Genomic DNA, 17,049 nt, shown 5'->3' on the forward strand with positions numbered 1-17,049 from the left:
TAATATACTTTCTACAGTTTACATTAAAAACAATGTCATATGCGACGCTGAAACAAGAAGTACAAGTTTAAACAAAACAAATTCTCCGAATAAACATAATCTTTCTTTCGTAATATAATAAGTGACAGTCCCGTGACAGTATTTTATGCATGGGAAAATATTGACTTTATATCAATTTAGAACCTCATTCTTATTAAAACTTTAGGATTTCATGTAACTAAAACCTCGATTTCGAAGTTAAGAGCTGCTGTTGGTACGTTGCTGTTTTTCTAACCCCCCTTTTGACCTGAAAGATACACGTCTTTTATGATGATGAAAATGGCAATAAAATTAAGAATAATGCTAAGAATATCACCATCATGGAATTTGGCTACTCATGCTAAGAATGCCATTTTAAGAGTATTTTCAATTGTTAATTACCAATTACCACTAAGTAAGGCTAACTCCTTTCACAAAAATGTCATTTTATGCTTGAGACTAAATGTTAAATCTAGTCTGAATCAGGATCCTAACCTAAGAATGTGCTGTAAGAATATTTTAGGATGATTTTCTCAAAACAGTTAAGTATATCCATGATGAAATGAATTTACACCATTTTTATAAAAAAAAGCGTGTGATGATACTCGCAATACCATTAGGTCTTAATGAATGAGCGTGAATGAACTAATAAATATCATGAAGTTTTGATACTGCTTATCACCTACTATTATAGGCAAAAACAGCCCTTGAATAATTCCTGATAACAAGTCTGGATACCCCTTAAAACCACATACCCCTTAAAACCTGCTACTAAGTTGGGTTTTGGGCTCCCTTAACCACCAAGTTTAATTTAATATTGTATAATTCACCTTTTTACAATCTCTAATATAGGTACTTTCATGAATCATAAAATACCTAAGTTCAAGAATTTTGATTATCGCAAAGTGTCGTAAAATTCGAAGTTATTGAAAATGTTATCGAAAATCCCTTCAAAAAATCTTTCGGACCTAGAGATTACACAAATGAATTTAAGGTCATAAAACCTATATTATTTAGGTATCTTATGGTAGCTACGAAAAAATCATTTTCTTCTCCATGGTTACACCCCAAAGCAATCGTAAGGCCCTGTACAGCCCGAAAGTCAATTTTTATAATAAGTGCTGTAAAGTTTCTTAATAAGACCCCATTCTTTGGGTCAATAAAGCCCTAATATGTACAATTTGAACACAAAAGTTTTACTTTTATAGAAAGTTGTGCGAAATCGGATTTTGAAAATGTTTGATTTCAGCCTGGTGGGGGGGGGGGGTACTTAGGCAAATGGGGATTTCAGTTCCCTGGTCCCTCAATATCCCGCCCCATCCCGCATGAGTTCCCTCAAGATCACACTCCTGTGTCACAGACCCACTGGGACCCCAGCACCACTGGAAAATTAAGCAAAAATTTCATCCCCGGTGGGAAAATACCCTTGAATTTCAGCCCCACTGGGAAATCGACTTTGATTTCATCCCTAAACTGGAAATTCCATGTTTAAAAATTCCATTCTAAAACCATCCCCACTGGATTTTCTAACTTTGGAACAATAGAATTTCTATCTCCTTTAGGGGGGGGGGGTTTGTAGGTGTTTGAAATACCGTTTTCCCGTCAAAATTTTTGCTGAATCCCGGAATCCCGAAAATTGAAAAAATAATAACACCGTCACACCGGCTTGTACAGGGCAAAAATGTACCTAAATACCGTCACCGTCTGATTTTAAAATACCGTTTTCCTGTCTCTTTTTCCGTCAAATCCCGTAATACCGTACTAAAAAAGGGCCAATCCCGTCACATCGTAAAAGTACAAACCCCCCTTTAGGATTTCAATAGGAATTCTTATCCCCACTGAGGAAAAAAGTTCCACCGGGGCTGCGAGACAGGGGTTTAAAATCGGAATTGAAATTATTCCCGGTTGAAAAGGGTAGAATTTTTACTGGATATTCGTTTTTTAGTTTTTCATCAGACAAAGGAAATATCATGTCTTTAGACATCATCGATTTTTCTTTATGACCAAATTTTAACATTTTTCTTTAATCCGATAAATCCGTTCATTTGATTGTATGGTAGCCGTTCATGTGATACAAATAAGGTGATCTGATTGGCTTATAGTTCATCACGTGGTTCCATATTCTTCCACCATTGGTAGAGTTGTTCAACTTTATTCCAATCAATAGTTGACCACCACGCTTTGTAGTAGTCATCTCTATATAGAGAAAATGTACATAAAGATTTATTTGATTGCGTAAAAAGTGAGTAAGTTCTTGACCGCAGTCGACGAGAAAGTAGAGGAGAGTGCCACTGAACTTCTCTACATATTCTTGATCCATCATATAAGAGGGGAATACAGTGAAACCTCTGATTAGCGGACACCATTGGGGGAATCGGATTAGTGTCCGCTAATTAGAGGTGTCTGCCTTTTGGAGGGTTTTGAGTTTCAGGCTCAAATTTCAAAATTAAACCGTACTTAGGGGGTCGCGATCATGAAATTATGGTTTTAAGCATTTCCCTAAAGACATAGGAACATGAAAAGACTCGAGAAAAGTTATTTAAACACCGGCAAACTACTTTTTTTCAATCGTTATAGAAAAGTCTAAAAATTATACTAAAAATAGCAAAGTCAACTTCAGGGTTGAGAAAGAGCTTGAAGAGCTGTAATCGTTACTTCCATTATCTAAAAAAATGCTTGATTGTTTTTTGTTTTTTGTTGTTGATTTTAACAACCTCAAGTCTGTTTGGACTTGAAGTGTCAGTTATTTACTATTTTACTGGCCCAGGAAAACTTGTCAACTGGGTAAAGGAAAAACTGAATCTTTGTAAACAAAATTTGGAAAAAACAAACAAAAATATGCTTGAAATAAATGGTTTAAAATCACTTATTACTTGTATCTTAATGTCTGAAATTGTGTTTTCCTCGGTGTCCGCTAATTGGAGGGAAAAAACAGGTTTTTGAACATTCCGTGCAAAAATGTTTGTCCGCTAAATAGAGTTGACCGCTAATTGAGTGTCTGCCTTTTGGAGACATTTTCATAAGGATTTGAACTAGGAAAAAGCCGGGGAAAAATATTTTGTCCGTTAATCAGAGGTGTCCGCCTTTTAGAGTGTCCGCTAGTTTGAGGTTTTACTGTACCTAGAATTGTGAAGAAGGGGCTAAAACCTTGAAATTTATTTAAAGAGATTTGAATAATTTTTTTCCCAGCTGGCACATAACGTTGTTCTAACGTTCATACAATGTTATTTGGACGTTGTGAATATCACATGGACGTTGAAACAATGTTGTGTGCCAACTGGGTTGTGAACAGTCTGTAAAACTCAAGATACATAAAACTGTAGCTAATACATAAAACTGTAGTATACAAACTAGATGATGTTATCGTCCGTTACAATCATAGTAAAGGCAGGAAAATATGGCCGTATGGTGCAATGGCTGTATACGGGAGAAAATACAGCTGTGGAGTTTCGAAGACTGGTAAACTCTTTTAGGCAAAAAAGCCCGTTTGCGAATTATCTTCGACTTTGATCTTATTTCTTAGATAGTGATTTGTCTTAGACTATAGCATAGTCTACATACAAACGCGAGGTCAATTTAGTTATCGTTAATTTTCTTGAACCGATGCAAGCACTGAAATTTTTACACCCTGGACCATCCTCAATTTTTTTTAAAAGCGGCACCCGAAAAAAAGCCATTACAGTGTTAAAATATTAAGATCTAACGGTGCTATATCACCAAAAGTAGATCTAGCACCCTGGACGCATTTGGTTTGCACCACTATCGAATAGTGCTACCATTAGGGTTAAAAAAACTCATCAAATCAAAAGGTTTTCCCTGGCTGGGATATAGAAAATTGGTCCAGGTATGTATGGGTCAGTGGATCCTAGAAAGTTGGTACAGGTTAATGAATCACCTTCTGTTTGGGTGTTTGATCCAGTACGCGTGCTCCCATAAGTCAATCCCAAGAACAGGTTGAAGTCCACCAGCTAATGTTAACGGGGTCGTGTTCTCCACTGTCTGGTATCTGAAATTAACAAGTCAGAAGTTTGGTTTTATTTTTGTTTAAGTGTCCCCATTTCATATCAGTCACATATTTCATATCAGGACCGTGTCTGCCTATTTTTTGTGCTGAGTAATTTTCAAACAATATTGCATCAGTGACATAGTCCAATCTGTCCCAGTGAAAAGATAACACAACAAACAGTTGGAGCCACTTCATAGAAGTGGCAACTTATGCTTTAACGAGAAATATTTTCCGAACGGGAAGGTGAAAACAACCCAAAAGGAAACTGTTTCCAGATTGAAAATTTCATAACTTTTCTGTTTCCCGTCTGGCGGTGGTTACACGTAGCCGGGGTGAAATTCACCCCGGGGTGAAATAAAAAAATATTTCACCCCGGGGTGAAATTCACTCCGGTCTATAAAGAAAACACTGTTTCTGTATACACGTATTTAGGCGGGGTGAAATCGTTTTTAGGCGGGTAGAACTCACCCCGGGGTTGATTTCACCCCGGTCCTGAGGACCGGAGTGAAAATCTTTTTGAGGATTTTTTTTGCAAATTTTTGCAGATTTTTACATGTATACACAATTTCTTTTTCACCCCGGGTTGAATCTAAAAATTATGCACGATTAAAGTCTGTTCACGATAAGTGTGCACTCTTTTTTTCTTTTACCTATAACTTTTGAAGGAATTCTTCAATCTTTATAAATTTGGTATCATTAGAAAGATATCAGTGAGTGGAAAAAATTTAAAATAAAAAAATCTTTAAAAAAATTCTAAAAATGAAGATGAAAATGAAAAAGAAAAAAATGAAGATCTTGTAGAAAAGTGCTGTAACTATGATTTTCACTGAAGTGAATCCTTGATCATCACTGTGGAAAATTTTCTCAAAATAATCATTCAGTCAAAAGATATCAAACAAAGTTATAAGCTGATTGACGTCTAAAAACTTTGTTTTCTGCTGTTTTCTATTGTTTTTTGAGGTCAATCACTTATTAACTTTGCATCATAACTTTATATTGAATAAATATTTTAGTGAAATTTCTTCACAGTGATGACCTCCTAAGATCAAACAATCTCTCCAGTGAATATGTACTAGTTATCGCATGACTTCGAGTGCAATACGAGAAATATTTTACGAGTTCCGAGATTTTTCCGTAATATTTTTCCGAGCCTTTAGGCGAGGAAAAATATCGGTAAAATCTCGGAACGAGTAAAATATTGAGTATTGCACGAGAAGTCATGTGATAACTAATTTATTGTCGACTCAAAAAAATTGTCCTCTTTTTGTTTCAAAAATTACTTCCGCCTTCTTCTGCTTCTGTGTAGATTCGAATGTTTTTATTCGAAAATCTAATTCGAACGTTAGATTCGAACAAAAACATTCGATAACTTCCCGCTGAAAATGTTCACACAAAAACAAAATAGAGAAACATTTTTCGATCATCTTCGATCCAGAAGTTTTGTTTTGAAGAGTTGCAGATTTTTCAGAAATGTATTTGAAAGTTTCTAGATTGATAATTCAAAATGCAGATGACGTACAGTATTGTTTCGATAGAGAGAAAACCCTCCATCATTGGATTAATCAGATTGATAACATTCAGTCTTTTTCTATGTTTTTGTCTCGATGACATGGCCATGGGAAAGAATAGCAGAGGAAAGGAAGTCCCACGATGGAAATGTATGCTTGTAATAATGGTTAAAGAACAACATTTTTTCAACAGCAAAACAATTTGGATGCTTTCTTGATTATCGTCAAGCTCTTAATGTTTCGAATTTTAGAAGAAAGATGTACTGTAATGATTGTTGAGTTGAAAAGTCAATGACGTACGTTGTTGTGGAGAACGAGAATTAGGAGAGAACTTTTATAAAAATCACTCGTCATTTGGTTTAATACAAGACATTACACTTTCCTTGTTATGTTATGAGAAATTTTATTGACAAATATTGAAGAATCTCAAGTTTTTTTGTATGCATTGATAAAAACTGTTTGGTTATCACACGGACAAATTTGCCAAAAGTTGAAAATATTTGGGTCGGGTCAAGTAGTTTTATAATTAATTCTTTGTTCATCAGATTTGATTTTAGTGTCTTTTATGGAAGAACTCCAAAGTAAAAGTTAATCTGAACATATTTTTGTTGCGTTTTTCCCTTTGATTCCCAGCCAAGTCCTGTTTTGTTTTGATTTTTCTCCCGCCGCTTACCCAGTCCCCCAAAGTCAACGCGGTCATATTTCCAGACTAAAGAAATATGAAATATCGCAAATATCTCGATGCTCTCGACCAATCAAAACGCTGATATTTTTTTGGGTCGGCAATAAGAAAGTTATAGCAATTTTCTACAAGATCTTCATCTTCTTTATTTTCATCTTCATTTTTAGAATTTTTTTAAAGATTTTTTTATTTCAAATTGTTCCACTCACAAATATCTCTCTAACGATACCAAATTTATAAAGATTGAAGAATTCCTTCAAAAGTTATAGGTAAAAGAAAAAAGAGTGCACACTTATCGTGAACAGACTTTACGTTTTCACGCCGGGGTGAAAATAAGTTAAAATTTTCACCCCGGACTGAAAAAAAGGGTTTTCACCCCGCCTTTCGTTGACGTGTATCCCAAAATGATTTTCACCCCGGGGTGAATTATTTTTCTATTTCACCCCGGGGTGAATTTCACCCCGGCTACGTGTAACCACCGCCTTGGTCAAGAACTTTTCATTGTTTCCGAACGGGAAGTTGAATTTTTGTAAACAAAGCAGATTTTTGTTTCCCGATCGAGAAGAAGCTTCCAAATAGGAAAGTTTTTAATTGGGAATGGGGAAAGTAGAATTAAGAAGCGATCACCCGGTGGATTTCTTAACTACCTGGTGAAAGGTATTTATTTACCCTCTTTTACAATAGGCATCAGTTATTTACCCACCAACCATTTCCGGAGTGCGCAGAGGTCACATTCCCGATCGGAAAACTGGTTAACTTCCTAATTCAGAAACTCTATCCATTTCGGAAAGTTTTTCACCTCCCCCTTCGGGAAATACTTCCCGTTAAGGCAATAGTTGCCATTTCTATGAAGTGGCTCCGACTGACAAAGAGAGATACAAAATACAGAAAGTATTGATAACGCATTCAACAATAGCCCATCAGTAAATGCTTAAAATTTTCCCATCCGTGCAAACCTTGATGGCTGCGCCTCCTACTGCCTCCCGTACAATAATAAATTGAAGTTACCGCCTCCTTTCACCAGGGTCTATACATCTTTTCGACCGTAGCCACCAATTGCTGCGTGGGCATTTTTTTGTCCGCTTTATCCCATTAAAACCGTCCCAGTCCTTTTTTCGCACCAAAAGACATTATAAGAATGCGTCAAAAAAGAGTTTGGACGGTTTTAGTGGGATAAAGCGGACGAAAAAATGCCCGCGCGACTACGGTCAAAAAGGTCTATTTTCAAAATGTTCAAAAATGGGCTTTTCCAGAAAAACATCGAACACCCCCTGTTGAGGAGCTCCAACCTTTTGTGAATTACCCCCTTGGAATTCCAGGCAATTTTAGGATCATACCCCTCTGGAATTCCGAATTTTTACAGATTTTCATTCATTACCCCCATGGAATTCCACTTATTTATGACGGGCTTTTGTCTACTGCTATGGAATTCCACTGCATTTCAAACCATACCCCCTAAGAATGGAAATATACTGCTCAATAGGGGGTGCACGGTTTTTTTCTGGAAAATCCCAATGCATCATTCTTACACTGTTAGGTAGTCTCGTTTCGGTACACGGCATAACCAAACAAAACCGACACTCGATACTTTATCTATCGATTCTTTAAATTGTGTCTCAAATAAAGTCATATTGACAAAAGATCGTTTGAAAGCTCTTTGTAATTTTTTCGGTATTTCCATTGTTTCGTTCTTTGGGTTCGCTCGAAGTGTAGCAAAGTAGAACAGATGGTTCAAGTGACTAAAAATTGATCAAATTAGAAAAATTAGATTTTAAAGCTAAAAAACAATCGAACAAAGATTTAATTGAAGTTTCAAACTTGAGCGCAGTCCCTTAGTTAACTTCCCTTAGTTAACATTTTTACGATTCTGATAGCGACCACGGTTGTATCAAGTCATCAGTAAAATTAAAAAGAGACGCAAGCGGCTCTGGGTACGTGATTGTTAAAGTTCAATATCACCACTACAAAATTAGTTTTTTTTTCATTTCTCTTTAAGGTATGTGTACACCTTTTTTCCGATTTTTTGTCAAAAAAAAAATTTTCAGTCAAAGTGGAAGAAAAGTTACTGGATTTCATTTTGGTAAAATCGCGATCTTAAAATCTTTTTTAGATCCAGAGTTATAACCATTTAAATTTCAAAACAAAGTTCGTCTTATGATGGATTATTTACTCAAATAATTGTCTCTTTCGGAAACAACAAAGACAAAAGAGAGAATTCAGCTGATGTTTATTCTCACCTCTATTGAATAGTAATATTTTTGACACATTTCACTGATTACGCAAATTAACAACAATCATCTCGTTAAAAATTTCAAATTGATGTAGAAAAAAACGAAATTTTACCACACCATACTAGTTTTAACGAGGTTAAAGTCACCCATATCATTTAGCTATGAACTTAATTTTTTTTTGATATTTTCGGCAAAGAATTGAACTAAAAAACTGTCTTAGGATTTTTTTTCTAATCGAGTTAAAGCTTCACAATTTCAGGTTAAGTTGAAAAAACTCGAGAAATGAATAATTTTTTTCCAAATTTTAACAATTTTTAAGTTTTCTCGAGTTAAAGTCGATCCAAAAAAAAATCCTAAGACATTTTTTTGGTTCAATCTATTGGCAACATAGTATCGAAATTATTTTTTCAAATTTCAAAAGCTATGGGTGACTTTAACTTCTTTGAAGTAGGTAAGGTTAAAATTCTTAAGATTTTAATTATATCGTGCCCAGTTTTTTAAATTCAGCTGAAACTTTTACCATTAGAAAGAGAATATTATTGGCTTTCAGAAAATATATACTTTTGATATATAAAAATTTGTTGTTCTAAAGATATGATCAATTAAAGAGAATGTGTCAAGGAAGGTGAACACATACCTTAAGAAAAACCTTTTCAAAGTTTATTTTTCTTAAAAAGCGATGTATTGTGGGATTGTTTCGGAAGTATTACAATAGAAATCTCTTAGTACGAATTCCTTGAGGGAATTCTATTGTAATACTCCCGAAACAATCCCACAATGCATTGCTTTTTTTAGAAAAATCAAAAATTCCGATAAGATCTATTGGAATACTGAGCCAGAGATTTCCTCTTACCCTCCTATTTGTTGTTCCAGGTCATATTTCATTTGATGAGGAACTTGAGCAATGTTTCGAATGACGTCCAATAACGACTTCTTTGTTAACGGATTGTCTTTGTCCTATAAAATGATTCAATCTTGATGGTTCAAATATATTTTTCAAGGTTTGAAGTTATGGAACCTTCAAAATTCTGGTGAAAGCCAGGGGGAAGGTGAAACAGTAAAAATAAATAAGAAAATACTTTATAAAAATATTCATGATAAAATTTGCAAAACTAAGAATAACACCATCAGGGAATTTGGCAACTGAACCTATGAATGTCAATTTTTACCTTAAAATTTCCAATTGTCCAGAGTTTTCACAAAAAATGCTAATAGAATGTACATAGAATCAAGAAAATGTTACCACAAATGCCAAATTATTGAGCTTGAAATGTTACAATGTTTAGTAGGAAAATATTAACATTGAAAAAATTGAGTCGAAAATGTTACAATGCTAGTGGAAAAATGTTTACATTGGAACGATTGAGTCTCAAATGTAAAAACGTTAAATTACAAAATCATATACCCGGGGGGGGGGTACTAGGGCAAGATGGGTTACGGGGATGCTCCGCTGGTCAGGGTACCTTCTTTAACCTCCACAAGTTTTAGGTAGGGTCGCAAAAACACCAAAACAGAAAAATCAGTCCCTCGTAGGGTGCCTTTTTTTGGAAAATTTGGGGAAAAAGTAGAAAATTTGAGAAAATTTTGGAATTTCAGTCCCATTCAGGGTCACTTTTTTCGCAAATTTCGAGTCCCACGTAGGGTCCATTTTTCGAACCTCAGCGGAGCACCCCCGTGGGTCGACAAGGGTAGTACCCCCCCCCCCGGGATCATATACCTTTTTTCGCCAATCTTTTAGTAACCTATTCATATTTTTAGTGAAATTTGAATGAACTTCAATGTAATGGATTTTCATTGTCGGTGCATCAAATTGTGGTTCCATGCTTCCAAATTTGAATGGCAGCGGTGGCAAATTATAATGCTCAGAAAAATGCTGGATTCCCTCATACATCGGTGGCATGCCATATGTGAAGACAACGTTAAGCAGAAGTAGAAATACTACACGTGAGACAGGGTTTAATTTCATTGTTTATTTTCTCTTTGTGGTATGATAATTAAGTTATTTCTTTACATCCTTGAGACAAAGACCTGGTAAGATCGTGCTGGGAAAAATACACTTTAATTCTAGGAAATTGACTTTTTTCAATTATTCAATATTTTAAAGATTACACTCTATGCAGCCATTTCAACAGTATTTAGCATAGAACAGTAGAATTTTTATCTCAATTGGGATTTTGATAGATATTTACCCCACAAGGATGGGAAGTCTCCACAGGCAATGTCACTGAGACAGGGGTGTTAGTTTCTTGATGTTGACACTTATGTGAATTTTAAGACCCCCCCAGCTGGCACACAACGTTGTTTTAACGTTCAAATAACGTTATTTGGACGTTATGAATGTCACAGGGACGTTGTTTTGACGTTGTGTGCCGTCTGGGCTTTTCGAGCAGCGCTATTCTAAAAATCTACCCTTTTGAGAGAATTTCTTTTTGTTTTTTTATAACGCTAATCGTCATGTTATGATTTTTGAGACCATATTGTAGGCAACCTGAGTATCAGAGGCCGATAAAAACATAAAGAAACGTCTGACAACCAAGTACATAAATTTTATCACGCACGTGTCAATCTATCCTCAAAACATAAAATCGAAAAACCCAGTTCATAGTGATCGTAATACTTCTTATCACCATTACAATATTGAAATACAATTTTCCAACATTTTTAAACGTGGAAATTTTGAATTAACTAAACAATCTTAGAAACCACGGTAATAAGGTCCTGTATACATGTTAACAGACATAAATTCTAGCTAAATACTATAAAGATACTATAATTAAATTTTACTTAGTGTAAACAGACCGTTCAAACAAGATGTCAATTGGTAACTGTTAAGATAAACAAACTACAACAAAAAGATTTATCAAGAGTCCTTCCTCTGTCGCGTCAATCATTTGAAATGAGAAGCCCCTTTTAAGATCCTAAGAATAATACCTTTTTTATCAGAAATTACCAAAATATGAGCTAAGCTTTCTCGATCCTGGCAAACATTCCTAACGCATTTCTAAGATATCCCCACCGTTTTTTTCGGGTACGTCGGCAAAAATGATTTTCTGCTGTGTACAAATGCGTAGAAAATAGGAAGGAATGACCGCCTACGCAAATTTTTGTTTTTTTTTCCTTTGCTATATAAAATGTTTGCCGAGAATATGTTGGTATAGCTTTCTCAGGATACCAGGGAGAATTATAAAGCTTGCACGTGAATTGTTCGAGTACGATTTTAAATCTCTAAGACCCTTTTCAGGTGTCACGGTTTCGTATTGTTCCGGTATGCTCTCCGTTACGGATCAAGAGTATTCATATTTTTTTCGGAACGTTTAGGAGCAAGAAAATGGAGCAGTCCCGGTCCGATGAAAATAGTGGAGCGAAACTATTTCGATCTGTTTTTCTATGTAAAGTCTTTATTTTTGACATTTCAAATTTTGACGTTCACACTTGTTTCGGAACCGTTTCGTTTCGGACCGATACGGAACCGTAACGTCTGAACATGGTCCAATTCTCACGCACTTGTGTGACCCAATAAGAGAAAATAATTCAAATAGGGGTTACCATAAGATAATTGGGACGTCCTTTTGTGTTGTGAAGCTAAAATAGGGTTTTTCAGGCTTGGTAATCAGAAAGATCAGTTTCGAAAGATTTAACTGATGCTCTACGAAGAAAAGTTTCAATCGAAAACAATCTATTGTAGTTAGTAGGAATCGTTTTTTTTTTCAAGCCTGGAGACTTCAAGAGTTACTTCTACAATCAGTGCCATAACATATTGGCAATTTTGGCTATCTAACCATTTTTTGAAAATTGGAATTCGAGCGAGAATGTTAATTTCGGGCTTTCAATTTTATTTCATAGAATATTTCGATCTGGGAGGGATTTTATTGGTTTTTAGGCTATATTTCAAGCCCTACTGGATAATGTTTGAACTTTTGGATCTAAGTCTAGTCTTTAGTTTTAAGTCTAGCGTTAAAACTCATAGTTAAAACTCTACCCTTCCAACCTGATTTAGAGCGCTTCCAAATTGTTTGTGGTTGTAAAATTTCGTGAGGAATTTCCCTTTTGTGCCAAGTATTTTGAAACTGATTGGAGATAATATATAAGACTTTTCATAACGCACCAAATTATTATTTGCTATAAGATAAGTTGGAAAGTCCAGCATCATATCATATACCTTTTTATATTATTTTTATTAATAATTATTAAAGCTTTTGTTTTTAAATAAGAGGGTGTTTTTCCACTGACGGCTTAACAAACTAACTGGATTAATGTAACTTTTCAAAAAAGGATGAATAGCCCAAACTATTCATATAGCTTTTGGATGAAATGAGATGGTTGCGCGTTAATTTTTTATTTTCACAAAAATAATGTATATCCCAAAACAACACAGGAGAAAAATCGTTGAATTTTTTGTATTTTTCACGCATTTTCTAATCCACTAATACATGGTCGAGGGCATGTATGAGAGAACAAAAGAGCAAGGATAGGCGGATCAGGAAATACAAAAGATTTGCTGTGGGAGATGAAATTATTTTTCACAAAAGAAAAAATAAACTTGTAACTATCTCTTTTCATCTGCAACTTATATGAATAGCTATTTAGCGTTTTATTAAGCTTTTTTCACATGCACGTAAAATTTCACTTTAGACCTTACGGAAAATTGTTCGTAAGGCTGTCTTTTTGGAATTTCCCCGACATTGTGTAGAGTTTTTGTTGATTAAAAGGGTCTTACGTGACTTTTCCTTCAGTTCAAAACTTTTTGAACGTAAAGCTTTTTTCACATGCACGTAAAATCTTACTTTAGACCTTACGAAAAATTGTTCGTAAGGCTGTCTTTGGGAACATGAACATGTGAAAAAAGCTTAAGCAAATTCTACATAAGGCCTTAAAACACTACGTAAGCTCAGGGAAATTCCCCACCATTCAAGGTCTTAAGTAAAATTTTACGTACATGTGAAAAAAGCTTTACATGTTCTGTTAATTCTGTTAGCTTAAGCCGCCAGTGGAAAAACACCCTGAGTGATATCGTTTTCTTACTCATCAATTTTAATTTACAAGCTTTTCACATTGGATTTTGACACGGATGTGGAACAAGATGATTAGAAAGATAGAAAGAAAAACATTTTTTTGTTTATATCATCATAATCTAACAATAGGCAGACACTGTCCTGATATGAAATACCTCATTACACGAATATTACTAGGCGAGTATTCAACGGCCATGAAATTAATACGCCAAAAATTAACACGAATTCTATTGCTTTTTCAATAACACCATGGCTGGTTATAATTAAGGAGGTTTTTATTAACACGAAATCTTTCAATTCGTGTTAATAAAATGACTAGTAAAACTCGTGTAATAAGGTATGTGTCTGATATAAAACAATTATGTAAAAATAAAACCTTTAATACCATGCATTATATATAAGCGTTTGCTAATTATACCTATCTTTAATGAAGTGAATCGATTATAAACAAACAAACAATTAATTTATATTTCCTACCGTGAGAATCCCTCAGAATGCTTTATATCTAAGGTCAAACAGATTTAATAATATCCCACGCTTTTATTTCAAAGCGTTAAAAAGTTTTCTTTCAACAAGGAATCTAAATTAGAATATATATTATATGGTTTTCATTAGCTCTAGATAATTAGCAAGATAGTTTGTGGTTTTTTAATAAGTTGTGGTTTGATGAGGCCCAGCTGGCACACAACGTTGTTTGAACGTTCATCTAACTTTATATGGACGTTGTGAACGTTGAAACGTTGTGTGCCAGCTGGGGGATATTCAAGATAGTTAAGTTTACTAATTTAAGTAGTGTAATGGACTCAGTATCGATTTGAATTAATTTGTTGTATTTTTTTGGCATCTTTATCAACAGTAAAATTTCAATCTTAAAAAACAATAGAACACCTTTTTGACCGTAGCTGCCAATTGCCACACGGGTATTTTTCTTTGTCCGTGTTACCAACCTAAAACCGTCCAAGTCTTTCTTTCGCACCTAAAGACAATAGAAAAAAGTGTAAAAAAAGGATTGGATCGAGTGTAGGGTGTTAAAACGGACAAAAAATTGGCAGCTACGGTCGGAAAGTTGTATTCAATTGTTTTGTTTTTTTCTCAATAATTTTAGACTCGTTTGAGAAATGGCTGTAGTACAAGTGGTGTTGTTTGTTTTCTTAGCTTGTGGTATTTTCAAGAGTCATGGCTTAAGCTGTAAGTAGATAGCCTGGACACTACCTATTTCAAGTTTTTCTCTTCCAAAAAATCCACAATTTTATACATACCTAACAACAAACATATGCTGAAATATTTGTCTGAGACAAGTATCCGGGTGGAGTGGGTTTACCAACTGACGGCATGTGAGGCGAAGAAATTGGCTTTTAGAATCGCACTCTTACAGTGCAACAAAAAAATGGTCAAGTTCATAAGCCCTTACAGTGCATATTTTTCAAATGCTCAACTCTTTTTGAGCAAAAAAGTCAGTTTTAGTGAGCAACTCATCTTCAATAAAAATTGACATATTGTTTTTAGTAAACTTCATAAACTTCTTTTCTTTGAATTTCCAGTTAAGAATCAATTGGACCTACTTGATGAAAACATGGGCAATCTTCTGAAGAAAGGTATGGTAGTGTACCAAATATTTTTTCACAACAATAATTCAATTATCTTTCAAAAAGATGAAAAAGATAAAACAGGCCCGTAGCAAATGGGATTCCAGCAATCTACAATCAGCACCAAAATATATTTGCAATTTTGGGTATTTTAACGTTTTTCAGAATTTAAAGGTAGAAGCGACAATTGAAGTTTCAGTATTTCCACTTTGCTTCATTGGATTTTCCGATTTAGAAGGGGTTTTAAGTGGATTCCAGGCTATATTCTCTGTCTCATTGGAACATTTTTGAGCTTTTAGATCCTGAGATACTAATGTTCAAAGTATTATGTCTAATGTCTAATGTTAGATCTCAGAGTTAAATCTGTACTTCCGAACTGTACTTCAAAGCACTTAAAAATCACTTGCATTTTTTTAAAGTTTTGAGGGAATTTCCCTTTATTGCTAACTATTTCGGTGCCGATTGTAGATACACTTTTAAAACTGCTAACTTTTTTTCTTGACTCAAACCATAGCGGGCCGCCTTGACCAGTATATCTCATATAATATCCTTCCTCCATCCTCAATATGAAAAGGTTAGAAGGTTTCCACGGACCTCTGAAAAGAATGAAGTAATTATTGTCCTCGTCTACTAGTCCTTCGGAGCTATTTCGAGTCTAACTAAGGGTAACTTTTCAATGATCTTTCTATCTAGCCAAAATAGAAGTATCAGCCAACCATCCGGATGAAACAGAGATTAATCAGCGTTATGGTAAGGAGTTAGTGAAAATCTTGTAATTTTGAAAAAAGTAAATTTTATATCCCATTTCCTATTACCGTTGGGATCACCTATCTTGCGTAAAAAATACTGCGGGTGCTACCCCAGCTGACACACAACGTTGTTTCAACGTTTATCTAACGTTATATGGACGTTTTGAACGTTAAATAAACGTTGAAACAACGTTGTGTGCCAGCTGGACTTCTGCCATTGGAAAAAAAACCATACCTTAGAAATAATTCAGTCCTCGTTAAAATTACATTTCACGCGAATGAAACTACGGAATTCACAGTAGATAAGTAATCTGTAAGCAATGGAATTCGAAATCTCCACTCAAACAAAATAAGGTATTTTATCATTTCTGCGCATTATTCTAAGACTATATAATAGCGTATGCCCATATTCATAGTGCTTTTCATTACAATCGCGTCTCCATAACTCGAACACACACGGGGAATACAAATTTGTTTGAATTAGGGAATTTCGAGATATGGAATAATGTTTATAAGGCATTGTTAACTGAAGGAACGAGAAATTTTATTAGAGTTAAGGAAATTAGAGTTCGAGTTATAGAGGTTCGAGTTTAAGAGAATCTACTGTATTTCATTTTTCCCATTCCTTTTTAGGTCGTTATACTGACATTATGCATCCGAAGGAGAACGATAAACGCTCTTTCACGAATAGGGAAGATCGTAAATGGAAACCTGACAGGGGAGGTCTTCTTCAGATCCCTTACTCATTCGATGGTATTAAATGTAAGTGTTTCAATCTACATACAGTCAACTCTGTCTAATTTTTACCTTTATTATTCGAATTTTTTGTAATTCGAAGTAAAATTTAGTCCCTCAGCTGGAAAGTGGTTAGAATTACTCTCTGTAATTGAAAATTGAAAAAATCAAAATCGATTGTTTTATGTGATATCTTTTTTTCAAATCTAGTTAATCCATCGGAGAAACAAATAATCGAAGATGCCATTGGATATGTTAATCAACAAATCAGTTGCTATGACTCAGTTTGGGTACCATATAAGTTTGACCAACATTCAGACAAGACACGGATTTTATTTGTAAAAGAAGACGGGTGAGTCTTTCTGGGCGTTTTTTTTTTTAGTAAATTTCCATATGGTGTACCTAGCCCGGAAAAAGCGGAACCAAATCTAGACATAGGTAAGATATAAAATTAATGGCAACTTAATGACATTCATAAAATTGATTTCTGTTCCTTTTATGTGATTGGTTGAAAAGGTTGTT

General features: G+C 34.7%; 1 protein-coding gene across 1 annotated transcript; it reads right to left on the reverse strand.

The window, feature by feature from the left end:
- Nucleotides 1-1,986: 1,986 nt before the first annotated feature.
- Nucleotides 1,987-10,421, reverse strand: LOC136819431 (superoxide dismutase [Mn/Fe]-like). Its single transcript, XM_067075656.1, has 5 exons — nucleotides 10,163-10,421; nucleotides 9,299-9,402; nucleotides 7,744-7,953; nucleotides 3,914-4,024; nucleotides 1,987-2,214 (listed from the first exon to the last, which is right to left on the reverse strand). The coding sequence occupies exons 1-5, from the start codon at nucleotides 10,409-10,411 to the stop codon at nucleotides 2,115-2,117; spliced, it is 774 nt and encodes a 257-aa protein (XP_066931757.1). The 5' UTR covers nucleotides 10,412-10,421; the 3' UTR covers nucleotides 1,987-2,114.
- Between the last annotated feature and the right edge of the window lie 6,628 nt (nucleotides 10,422-17,049).

This window comes from Clytia hemisphaerica, unplaced genomic scaffold (assembly GCF_902728285.1).
Source record: "Clytia hemisphaerica strain Z4C2 unplaced genomic scaffold, Clytia hemisphaerica genome assembly, whole genome shotgun sequence".
Taxonomy (NCBI): domain Eukaryota; kingdom Metazoa; phylum Cnidaria; class Hydrozoa; order Leptothecata; family Clytiidae; genus Clytia; species Clytia hemisphaerica.

What these genes read in the sequence shown, in the direction of transcription:
- LOC136819431 (XM_067075656.1), bottom strand. Translation starts at nt 10,411, where the DNA reads ATGAAATTAAACCCTGTCTCACGTGTAGTATTTCTACTTCTGCTTAAC. An exon ending in TAAAAGATTGGCGAAAAAAG is followed by an intron (nt 9,403 to 10,162) that starts GTATATGATCCC and finishes ATCATTTTATAG; the next exon opens with GACAAAGACAATCCGTTAAC. An exon ending in CTGGAACAACAAATAGGAGG is followed by an intron (nt 7,954 to 9,298) that starts GTAAGAGGAAAT and finishes ATCAATTTTTAG; the next exon opens with TCACTTGAACCATCTGTTCT.